The following is a 13,488-nucleotide window of genomic DNA, read 5'->3' as shown; positions in this document are numbered from 1 at the left end:
TATTTCATCCATTTTGAATTCAGGATGTAACAACAGGTGGAGGTGTGTGTGAATACTTCCTGGCAAGGTCTGTGTTCACACGACACTCAACAACACACAGTATGACCGAGATACAGGTGTCTACGTGAAGATCCTATAGTCACTATACTGTACCTAAAAATATAGAAAATAAATCAAAGCAAATGTATTTATAAAGCCCTTCGTACATCAGCTGATATCTCAAAGTGCTGTACAGAAACCCCAGCCTAAAACCCCAAACAGCAAGCAATGCAGGTGTAGAAGCACGGTGGCTAGGAAAAACTCCCTAGAAAGGCCAAAACCTAGGAAGAAACCTAGAGAGGAACCAGGCTATGTGGGGTGGCCAGTCCTCTTCACACAATATGACACCAAATATAGAACTGGCAGCCAGATGATCACTGTGAGGCCTGACTGTGAATAGGGAGTGTGTGAACACATCAGAGAGACGCCTGTACCTTGTAGCCTTGCTTCTCAGCATTGTCCTTAGCGCCATCTACTGTCCTCACCCGGTACTCAAGCACGGCCCGTGCCAACTGAGGGTAGAAGAGACCAATACTGGGGTACATCCAAGTGTCCTACACAGGGAGACAGAGGGCGAGGGACATTTCAGTCACACTAAAGGACACGTGGTTCAGTAGGTAGAGGTTAGCCTAACACAACGAACCCTCTCCTTGAATACAGCCAGTTCCACTTATGTGTTGTAATCCAGTACACCCGATGGGTCAACTAACCACCTTTCCCTTCATTAGATACATCGTGAAATAAACAGAACATTGTCCTCACCTGGTCCCAGAACACATGTCCCCAGTAGTCTTGCCCTGAGCCCCCGTTAGACAATCCTCCAGGACTGACGCCGCCGAAATGACCGGGCGCCTCGTGCAACGAAGGGAAGGCACTGAGCAGGTAGAACATGCAGCCAATCAGAGCCCTGCTCAGGTCGTCTGGACCAGTCAGCTCCAGGGTGCTGCCCGCCCACAGCTCCTCCCACGCCCGGAGGTGCGAGGGACGAAGGTTCCCATTGGCCATCAGCTCCAGAGCTGTTAACATGTTTACGCTCGTTGCCATGACAAGTTTCTTTCTTTTTTTATTGGTAAAAAACATAAACAATAATATGTCCAATATACTGTATCCCCACTTAGAAGTATACATTAAAACACTTGTGTCCAAAGTGGTCCTAGATGATAAAACCAAATAAAACATCTAATTATGTACCCACTGTGCTACACCTATATCACTACTACACCTATATCACTACTACACTACTACACCTATATCACTACTACACCTATATCACTACTACACCTATATCACTACTACACCTATATCACTACTACACCTATATCACTACTACACCTATATCACTACTACACCTATATCACTACTACACCTATATCACTACTACACTACTACACCTATATCACTACTACACTACTACACCTATATCACTACTACACTACTACACCTATATCACTACTACACTACTACACCTATATCACTACTACACCTATATCACTACTACACTACTACACCTATATCACTACTACACTACTACACCTATATCACTACTACACCTATATCACTACTACACCTATATCACTACTACACTACTACACCTATATCACTACTACACTACTACACCTATATCACTACTACACCTATATCACTACTACACCTATATCACTACCTACACCTACATCACTACTACACCTACATCACTACTACACCTACATCACTACTACACCTACATCACTACTACACCTCCATCACTACTACACCTACCTCCATCACTACTACACCTACATCACTACTACACCTACATCACTACTACACCTACATCACTACTACACCTATATCACTACTACACCTACATCACTACTACACCTACATCACTACTACACCTACATCACTACTACACCTACATCACTACTACACCTACATCACTACTACACCTACCTCACTACTACACCTATATCACTACTACACATACTACACCTATATCACTACTACACCTATATCACTACTACACTACTACACCTCCATCACTACTACACCTCCATCACTACTACACCTCCATCACTACTACACCTCCATCACTACTACACCTCCATCACTACTACACCTCCATCACTACTACACCTCCATCACTACTACACCTACCTCACTACTACACCTCCATCACTACTACACCTCCATCACTACTACACCTCCATATCACTACTACACCTCCATATCACTACTACACCTACATCACTACTACACCTACATCACTACTACACTACTACACCTATATCACTACTACACCTATATATCACTACTACACCTATATATCACTACTACACTACTACACCTATATCACTACTACACCTACATCACTACTACACCTACATCACTACTACACCTACATCACTACTACACCTATATATCACTACTACACTACTACACCTATATCACTACTACACCTATATATCACTACTACACTACTACACCTATATATCACTACTACACCTACATCACTACTACACCTATATATCACTATTACACTACTACACCTATATCACTACTACACTACTACACCTATATATCACTACTACACCTACATCACTACTACACCTATATATCACTACTACACTACTGAACACACCTGTTATAATCCACCCGGCACAGCCAGAAGAGGATCACTACGGAGGACCACTACTGCCCCAGGACACCTGACATGATGGCTCCTTGCTGTCCCCAGTCCACCTGACTGTGCTGCTGCTCCAGTTTCACCTACATCACTACATTTGAACACATGTTCTGTTATAATCAGCCTACTGGCCACACTACTACACCTAGGGAGTTTTCCTAGCCACCGTGCTTTTATCATTGTTTGCTGTTTGGGGTTTTAGGCTGGGTTTCTACACCTTTGAGACATCACTGACTACACTATATAAATAAATTTGATTTGATTTGATTTGATATATCACTACTACACCTACATCACTACTACACCTATATGCCACACCTCTTGTCATAACAAGCCTCAGTCCGACATGTCCCACTAGATGTACCGCAGCGGAGACCTCAGCTGCAACTTCATCAAGTTAGTCTTCATCATTATGTGACGCAGGAGGATAGTTGAGCTCACTCCCTTTCTTTACCTGTGTCGTAGTGAGCCTGTACGCTGTCCTGACTGCCCGCCACCGCCACCACGAACCCCCAGCGGGACTGGGCCTGGTCGGGCAGCAGGGTAAGGGAAGGGGTGATGGGGGTCCAGACGATGTGGACGCTGGGACAGACGCCACCAGAGACCTCAGCCGTGGTGGTCTGGCCCTGGATGTAACTAGGGAAGGAAAAGGGTGATTGTGAGCTGAGCTGAATGCTGGGGACTTTTGTATTAGAAAGGTCCAATGCAGCAGTTTTGATCTCAATATAAAATAATTTCTGGGTAACAATTAAGTACCTTACTGTGATTGTTTTAATTTAAAATTATTTAAAAAAGAAACAAAAGTATCTTGTTAGCAAAGAGCAATTTCTCAAGCAATAATTTTTCTTAAGACTGTCTGGGAGTGGTCTGAGTGGGGAGGGGGAAAACTGAAAACTAGCTGTTATTGGCTGAGAGGTTCATTATCATCATTATTACATCATTATCATCTGTATCAGCATTATCATTATCATCATTGTTACATCATTATTATTACATCATTATATCATCATTATCATTATCGGTATTATCATTTTCATCATTGTTACATCATTATTATCATCTATATTATTATCATCATTATCATCATTGTCATCTATTTCAGCATTATCATTATCATCATTGTCATCATCTATATCAGCATTATCATCTATATCAGCATTATCATTGTCATCATCTATGTCATCATTATCATCATCTATATCATCATTATCATAATCTATATCATCATTATCACGGTCATCATTGTCATCATCTATATCATCATCTATATCAGCATGATCATAATCACCATCATCTATATCATCATTATCATCATCTATATCATCATTATCATCATCTATATCATCATTGTACCAAAATATTTATAAACAAATTTACAAACAAAAAATCCAATCTGTTAAATGTTTCCTTTCTATGTGATCTGTGCAATAGGCCATAATTCATTTTGGCCCAATAGACCTGGCATATTCCATCTTTCAAGAACTTTTAAAGTTTCTTCAAGTGCAGTCGCAGAAACCATCAAACGCTATGATGAAACTGGCTCTCATGAGGACAGGAAAGGAAGACCCAGAGTTACCTCTGCTGCAGAGGATAAGTTCATTAGTTATCAGCCTCAGAAATTGCAGCCCAAATACATGCTTCATGGAGTTCCAGTAACAGACACATCTCAACATCAACTGTTCAGAGGAGACTGAGTGAATTAGGCCTTCATGATCAAATTGCTGCAAAGAAATCACTACTAAAGGACACCAATAAGAAGAAGAGACTTGCTTGGGCCAAGAAACACAAGCAATGGACAATGGACTGGTGGAAATGTGTCCTTTGTTCTGGAGTCCAAATTGGAGATTTTTGGTTCCAACCGCCGTGTCCCAGTGTGGGTGAAGGGATGATCTCCGCATAGGTAGTTCCCACCGTGAAGCATGGAGGAGGAGGTGTGATGGTGCTTTGCTGGTGACACTGTCTGTCATTTATTTAGAATTCAAGGCACACTTAACCAGCATGGCAAACACAGCATTCTGCAGCGATATGCCATCCCATCTGGTTTGGGCTTAGTCCCACTATCATTTGTTTTTCAACAGGACAATGACCCAACACACCTCCAGGCTGTGTAAGAGCTATTTGACCAAGAAGGAGAGTGATGGAGTGCTTTATCAGATGACCTGGCCTCCACAATCACCCCAACCTCAACCAAATCGGACCTCCACATCTGGCTTCTTCACCTGCGGGATTGTCTGAGACCAGCCACCCGGACAGCTGATGAAACTGTGGGTTTGTCTGAGAACAGCCACCCGGACAGCTGATGAAACTGTGGGTTTGTCTGAGACCAGCCACCTGGACAGCTGATGAAACTGTGGGTTTGGACAACCAAATCATTTCTGCACAAATGGTCAGAAACCATCTCGGGGAAGCTCATCTGTGTGCTCTTCGTCCTCACCAGGGTCTTGACTTGACTGCAGTTCAGCATCGTAACTGACTTCAGTAGGTAAATGTTGATCTTCGATGGCCACTGGCACGCTGGAGAAGTGTGTTCTTCAGGGATGAATCCCGGTTTCAACTGTACCTGGCAGATGGCAGACAGCGTGTATGGCGTCATGTGGGCGAGTGGTTTACTGATATCAACGTTGTGAACAGAGTGCCCCATGGTGGAGGTGGGGTTATGGTATGGGCAGGTATAAGCTACGGAAAAGGAAAACAAATGCATTTTATCGATGGCAATTTGAATCCACAGAGACACCATGACGAGATCCTGAGTCCCATAATCGTGCCATTCATCCACCTCCATCACCTCATGTTTCAGCATGATAATACACAGTCCCATGTCGCTAGGATCTGTACACAATTGCTGGAAGCTGAAAATGTCCCAGTTCTTCCATGGCCTGCATACTCATTAAACATGTCACCCATTGAGCATGTTTGGGATGCTCTGGATCGACGTGTACGACAGCGTGTTCCAGTTCCCGCCAACATCCAGCTACTTCACACAGCCATTGAAGAGGAACAACATCCCACAACCAACAGCCTGATCAGCTCTATGTGAAGGAGATGTGTTGACTGCATGAGACAAATGGTGGTCACACCAGATACAGACTGGTGTTCTGATCCACACCAGATACTGACTGGTGTTCTGATCCACACCAGATACTGACTGGTGTTCTGATCCACACCAGATACAGACTGGTGTTCTGATCCACACCAGATACTGACTGGTGTTCTGATCCACACCAGATACTGACTGGTGTTCTGATCCACACCAGATACTGACTGGTGTTCTGATCCACACCAGATACTGACTGGTGTTCTGATCCACACCAGATACTGACTGGTGTTCTGATTCACACCAGATACTGACTGGTGTTCTGATCCACACCAGATACTGACTGGTGTTCTGATTCACACCAGATACTGACTGGTGTTCTGATCCACACCAGATACTGACTGGTGTTCTGATCCACACCAGATACTGACTGGTGTTCTGATCCACACCAGATACTGACTGGTGTTCTGATCCACACCAGATACTGACTGGTGTTCTGATCCACACCAGATACGGACTGGTGTTCTGATCCACACCAGATACTGACTGGTGTTCTGATTCACACCAGATACGGACTGGTGTTCTGATCCACACCAGATACTGACTGGTGTTCTGATTCACACCAGATACTGACTGGTGTTCTGATTCACACCAGATACTGACTGGTGTTCTGATTCACACCAGATACTGACTGGTGTTCTGATCCACACCAGATACTGACTGGTGTTCTGATCCACACCAGATACTGACTGGTGTTCTGATCCACACCAGATACTGACTGGTGTTCTGATCCACACCAGATACTGACTGGTGTTCTGATCCACACCAGATACTGACTGGTGTTCTGATTCACACCAGATACTGACTGGTGTTCTGATTCACACCAGATACGGACTGGTGTTCTGATCCACACCAGATACTGACTGGTGTTCTGATTCACACCAGATACTGACTGGTGTTCTGATCCACACCAGATACGGACTGGTGTTCTGATCCACACCAGATACTGACTGGTGTTCTGATCCCCTACTGTTTTATTAAGGTATCTGAACAACAGATGCATATCTGTATTCCCAGTAATGTGAAATCCATAGATGAGGGCCTAATGAATGTATTTGACTGATTGCCTTATATGAGCTGAAATTGTTGCATTTAAAAATGTAAATAAAAATTTGTTCAGTGTACATAAAACACAGGATGATCAAGTCTTAAGAGTAGGAATGCTGATCTAGGATCAATTTGGCTTGTTAGATTATAATGAGTAGATATGAATAAAGGACCTGGTGTTTCAGTCTTTTGATCTATAGAAACAGTACAACTGACACACCTATCATATTACCAAGTGAAAAACAACATGGAGAAAGGCTGTATAAACGCAATAGGAAAGCAACTACAGCTCACTGCTGCTACAAACAAGAAGGCATCATTCTGTTTCTGTCCATCTCCCTTCCTTCCTAGTTCTCCCTTCCTTCCTAGTTCTCCCTTCCTTCCTAGTTCTCCCTTCCTTCCTAGTTCTCCCTTCCTTCCTAGTTCTCCCTTCCTTCCTAGTTCTCCCTTCCTTCCTAGTTCTCCCTTCCTTCCTAGTTCTCCCTTCCTTCCTAGTTCTCCCTTCCTTCCTAGTTCTCCCTTCCTTCCTAGTTCTCCCTTCCTTCCTAGTTCTCCCTTCCTTCCTAGTTCTCCCTTCCTTCCTAGTTCTCCATTTATTCTCACCTGGCTCCTTTGTAGTCCGGTTCGGAATGGAACACTATGTCATCGCTTTGAGGCGTGAACCTACTGTCCAGCTTGATTGTGATTGGCTCCCGGGAGGTGCCCTGACGAATCAGCAGGACCTCCATGACCAAGAGGTTGGGATGGTGTCGATGGGTGTAGAGAGACTGGGAGGCAATAACACTAACTGTCCTCAGAGAGTGGGTGAATATACCTGGAGAGGAGAAGACAGAGACAGAGACAGACAGACACAAATGCAGTGATACAACTGTAAAGCTTGGAAACAATGCAATTCAAACGAGGCTACCTCAAATCAAGTGTTATTGGTCACATACACATGGTTAGCAGATGTTATTGGTCACATACACATGGTTAGCAGATGTTATTGGTCACATACACATGGTTAGCAGATGTTATTGGTCACATGGTTAGCAGATGTTATTGGTCACATGGTTAGCAGATGTTATTGGTCACATACACGTGGTTAGCAGATGTTATTGGTCACATACACATGGTTAGCAGATGTTATTGGTCACATACACATGTTTAGCAGATGTTATTGGTCACATACACATGGTTAGCAGATGTTATTGGTCACATACACATGGTTAGCAGATGTTATTGGTCACATGGTTAGCAGATGTTATTGGTCACATGGTTAGCAGATGTTATTGGTCACATGGTTAGCAGATGTTATTGGTCACATACACATGGTTAGCAGATGTTATTGGTCACATACACATGGTTAGCAGATGTTATTGGTCACATACACATGGTTAGCAGATGTTATTGGTCACATGGTTAGCAGATGTTATTGGTCACATACACATGGTTAGCAGATGTTATTGGTCACATACACATGGTTAGCAGATGTTATTGGTCACATACACGTGGTTAGCAGATGTTATTGGTCACATACACATGGTTAGCAGATGTTATTGGTCACATACACGTGGTTAGCAGATGTTATTGGTCACATACACGTGGTTAGCAGATGTTATTGGTCACATACACATGGTTAGCAGATGTTATTGGTCACATACACGTGGTTAGCAGATGTTATTGGTCACATACACATGGTTAGCAGATGTTATTGGTCACATACACATGGTTAGCAGATGTGTAGTGAAATGCTTGTGCTTCTAGTTCCGACCATGCAGTAATATCTAACAAGTAATTTAACAATTCCACAACAACTACCTAATACACACAAGTGTAAAGCAATTAATAAGAATATGTACATATAAATCTGTCGTTCTGCCCCTGAACACGCAGTTAACCCACTGTTCCTAGACCAGTTAACCCACTGTTCCTAGACCAGTTAACCCACTGTTCCTAGACCAGTTAACCCACTGTTCCTAGACCAGTTAACTCACTGTTCCTAGACCAGTTAACTCACTGTTCCTAGACCAGTTAACTCACTGTTCCTAGACCAGTTAACTCACTGTTCCACTGTTCCTAGACCAGTTAACCCACTGTTCCTAGACCAGTGAACTCACTGTTCCTAGACCAGTTAACCCACTGTTCCTAGACCAGTTAACCCACTGTTCCTAGACCAGTGAACCCACTGTTCCTAGACCAGTTAACCCACTGTTCCTAGACCAGTTAACCCACTGTTCCTAGACCAGTTAACCCACTGTTCCTAGGCCAGTTAACCCACTGTTCCTAGACCAGTTAACCCACTGTTCCTAGACCAGTTAACCCACTGTTCCTAGACCAGTTAACCCACTGTTCCTAGGCCGTCATTGTAAATAAGAATTAGTTCTTAACTGACTTGTCTCGTTAAATAAAGGTAAAATAAAGTGATGATGAATGTGTCAGCATGTATTCAGCCCTCTACATGTAGAATATTATTATTATTATATTATAGAATACACAGACCTCATCATCTGTTCTTGATCTGCAGTGAACCACATGTGTGTATCTAGACTGTACCAACGTACCTGTGTGTGTATCTAGACTACCAACATACCTGTGTGTGTATCTAGACTGTACCAACGAACGTACCTGTGTGTGTATCTAGACTGTACCAACGTACCTGTGTGTGTATCTAGACTGTACCAACGTACCTGTGTGTGTGTGTGTGTGTGTGTGTGTCTAGACTGTACCAACGTACCTGTGTGTGTGTGTGTGTGTGTGTGTGTGTGTGTGTGTGTGTGTGTGTGTGTGTGTGTGTGTATCTAGACTGTACCAACGTACCTGTGTGTGTATCTAGACTGTACCAACGTACCTGTGTGTGTGTGTGTGTATCTAGACTGTACCAACGTACCCGTGTGTGTATCTAGACTGTACCAACGTACCTGTGTGTGTATCTAGACTGTACCAACGTACCCGTGTGTGTATCTAGACTGTACCAACGTACCTGTGTGTGTGTGTGTATCTAGACTGTACCAACGTACCTGTGTGTGTGTGTGTGTATCTAGACTGTACCAACGTACCCGTGTGTGTATCTAGACTGTACCAACGTACCTGTGTGTGTGTGTATCTAGACTGTACCAACGTACCTGTGTGTGTGTGTGTGTGTGTGTGTGTGTGTGTGTGTGTGTGTGTGTGTGTGTGTGTGTGTGTGTGTGTGTGTGTGTGTGTGTGTGTGTGTGTGTGTGTGTGTGTGTGTGTGTGTGTCTAGACTGTACCAACGTACCTGTGTGTGTCTAGACTGTACCAACGTACCTGTGTGTGTGTGTATCTAGACTGTACCAACGTACCTGTGTGTGTGTGTATCTAGACTGTACCAACGTACCTGTGTGTGTGTGTATCTAGACTGTACCAACGTACCTGTGTGTGTATCTAGACTGTACCAACGTACCTGTGTGTGTGTCTAGACTGTACCAACGTACCTGTGTGTGTGTCTAGACTGTACCAACGTACCTGTGTGTGTGTCTAGACTGTACCAACGTACCTGTGTGTGTGTCTAGACTGTACCAACGTACCTGTGTGTGTATCTAGACTGTACCAACGTACCTGTGTGTGTGTCTAGACTGTACCAACGTACCTGTGTGTGTGTGTGTGTATCTAGACTGTACCAACGTACCTGTGTGTGTGTCTAGACTGTACCAACGTACCTGTGTGTGTGTGTGTATCTAGACTGTACCAACGTACCTGTGTGTGTGTCTAGACTGTACCAACGTACCCGTGTGTGTGTCTAGACTGTACCAACGTACCTGTGTGTGTGTCTAGACTGTACCAACGTACCTGTGTGTGTGTGTATCTAGACTGTACCAACGTACCTGTGTGTGTATCTAGACTGTACCAACGTACCTGTGTGTGTGTCTAGACTGTACCAACGTACCTGTGTGTGTGTGTGTGTGTATCTAGACTGTACCAACGTACCCGTGTGTATCTAGACTGTACCAACGGACCTGTGTGTGTGTCTAGACTGTACCAACGTACCTGTGTGTGTGTCTAGACTGTAGGAGTGTTGCAGATGCCCTGCCTTTTCCACCTCATCTAGATCCATCCTCACAGCCAGAGGACAGGGGAGATTGGCACGGTGACAGTCCCCGCCCTCGCCGTTATAGACTCCGCCCATGTGCATGATGTCACCGTACACCCTCCAACCCAGCAGCCCATTGGCCAGCGGAGGAAGGAAGCGAGGGTCAAGGGGCAGGAGGTCAGTGGTGAAGATGTAGGGGTCAACTGGGGTCTCATTGGTCATCATGGGGAGAGCGTGTCCTCTTCCACTTAGGATGATAAAAGGTTAAATCAATGGTACCTACAACAGAACAGTACAACACACACAGAATGCCTATGTCACACACAGAATGCCTATGTCACACACACACAGAATGCCTGTCACACACACACAGAATGCCTGTCACACACACACAGAATGCCTGTCACACACACACAGAATGCCTGTCACACACACACAGAATGCCTATGTCACACACACACAGAATGCATATGTCACACACAGAATGCCTGTCACACACAGAATGCCTGTCACACACAGAATGCCTGTCACACACAGAATGCCTGTCACACACAGAATGCCTGTCACACACAGAATGCCTGTCACACACAGAATGCCTGTCACACACAGAATGCCTGTCACACACAGAATGCCTGTCACACACACAGAATGCCTGTCACACACACAGAATGTCTGTCACACACACACACACACACACACAGAATGGCTGTCACACACACACACAGAATGCCTGTCACACACACACACAGAATGCCTGTCACACACACACACAGAATGCCTGTCACACACACACACAGAATGCCTGTCACACACACACAGAACTGACAGGTAGTACAACAGCCCAATGCTCTGCTGTCCTACCCAGACTGACAGGTAGTACAACAGCCCAATGCTCTGCTGTCCTACCCAGACTGACAGGTAGTACAACAGCCCAATGCTCTGCTGTCCTACCCAGACTGACAGGTAGTACAACAGCCCAATGCTCTGCTGTCCTACCCAGACTGACAGGTAGTATAAACAGCAGTAGGCCTACCTTCTATTTTGCATTTTAACCCGGTTGTTTAGTTTCTCATTTATTTGTATGTGAGATTCTGTATGCTAGAATTCCGCTTTCAGCTGTAAAATGCGTTTCCTACTATTAAGATAAAAGGTTAAAAAATATATATTTTATATATTTGTTTGATATATTTGATATATCATATATTCATTTATATTTCATATATACTTACCACACAAGGGACAATTTGGGTATGAGTAAATGAGAATAGTAGAGCCTATAGTTTAACAAAGAGAAAAAACTACAGCAAGAAAACAAAGAGAAACATGCATTAGTCTCATACTGTAACTGTACAGTGTAATAGTATTGAACTGAAATGTCCTGAAACCACTGCGGTTCTAACGAGGGAAAACCAATGCGACATCTGTTTTTTGTCACAAGCTCTCCTCATGACATGTGAGATAAAAACATTGACAGTAAAAAGTGGATCGCCTCACCAAAACACAAAGAGCAGCATGACATATTGAATTAATCTCATGATCTCGAGAAAGTAAACCGTAATGAATGATGAGAAGATGATAACGGAAAAATGTTCATGGCGACCCGTTAAATGCCGAAGAGCAACAAGTCTTAAACGCAACTCTGTCAGCGTCAGTCTCTTGTCATGTGAAAACTGTTGCTGTCTACAGACCGCAGTAATTCTCAACAACTCCTTGGTATTTCTGACCCGGGGAACCGTCGCACACTCACGTGAGAAGAAGGGGGGCATCCGCCGTTACCGGGGATGAAAGGAATGCAGAAAATAAATGAGGAATAGAAACAAAGGTCAAATAAACAGGTAACGTGTCTCACATGAGTAGAACAAATATCTGGAACTAAACGAAGTGTTGATGTTCCCGAGCCCCAAACGTGTATTTAGTTGAAAAGAAACCCCTAAAGGTACTGTCAGTTCCTCTTCCAGACTGTATAGAGGAAAACAAAATGTAGGTTTCTCTCCGGTATGGAACTATGAAGGGGAGGAGGCATAGCGAGGGGTTCCACTAGTTACCACAGACACAAAGTCAAAATGGCCAATATAGTACAAATTCATGAAAACGTGTTTTGTTGTTGTCTTAATTTAAAGTTAAAGTTAGGCATAAGGTTATCAGTGTGTTTAAGGTTATGGTTAGGTTTTAAATCACATTTTGAAATTGAAGAAATGTGCGGGGCGTCTGACTTTGCGGCTGTGGTAACTAGTGAAGACCATATCTAGGCTGGTCAACGGACAAACCTGGACAGGATTCCTAGAATACGGATTGGATTTAGATTAGTTGTTGGGTTTCTAAGGGATTAAAACGGAACCATGATTGTTTGTGAAGATTTAGATGGTAAACCACCTCTCAGCCGCACCGAGCCCTCGCAGCGAGTTTGGCCTAGTCTAGGACAACTTCATAAAGACATCATGCATGCTAGGTTTCTACAGGAAAAACTGCAATACATAGGTTATTGTACTGTGCGACATGCTAGGCATTGGTACATCGTTGTCAGTTCGTGATTTAAATGCATTCCGATAGGATCCTAATACACTAGTAGCCTAAAATCAATGTCCAACTGCTGACACAAACAAGCAAAGT

General features: G+C 43.8%; 1 protein-coding gene across 8 annotated transcripts in view; it reads right to left on the bottom strand.

The window, feature by feature from the left end:
• LOC124031677 (protein-glucosylgalactosylhydroxylysine glucosidase-like) overlaps positions 1–12,878 on the bottom strand; it is a 29,504-nt gene extending 16,626 nt beyond the window's left edge. Inside the window, exons 1-7 of one of the 8 annotated variants that reach the window (XM_046343252.1) lie at positions 12,373–12,878; positions 12,108–12,176; positions 10,836–11,157; positions 7,449–7,659; positions 3,159–3,340; positions 802–1,055; positions 474–593 (exon numbers count right to left, since the gene is read on the bottom strand). In XM_046343252.1, coding sequence (XP_046199208.1) covers positions 474–593; positions 802–1,055; positions 3,159–3,340; positions 7,449–7,659; positions 10,836–11,103 — 1,035 coding nt within the window. In that variant the 5' untranslated portion in view covers positions 11,104–11,157; positions 12,108–12,176; positions 12,373–12,878. The remainder of the gene's footprint in view (positions 1–473; positions 594–801; positions 1,056–3,158; positions 3,341–7,448; positions 7,660–10,835; positions 11,158–12,107; positions 12,177–12,372) is intronic. The other 7 variants (XM_046343227.1, XM_046343245.1, XM_046343237.1 and 4 more) reach the window with 7 other exon arrangements.
• Positions 12,879–13,488: the final 610 nt, after the last annotated feature.

The sequence above is a fragment of the Oncorhynchus gorbuscha genome, linkage group LG01 (assembly GCF_021184085.1).
Source record: "Oncorhynchus gorbuscha isolate QuinsamMale2020 ecotype Even-year linkage group LG01, OgorEven_v1.0, whole genome shotgun sequence".
NCBI classification, from domain to species: Eukaryota; Metazoa; Chordata; class Actinopteri; order Salmoniformes; family Salmonidae; genus Oncorhynchus; species Oncorhynchus gorbuscha.
The sequence above is the reverse complement of the archived record's forward strand: the minus strand, read 5'-3'. Positions and strand labels throughout refer to the sequence as shown.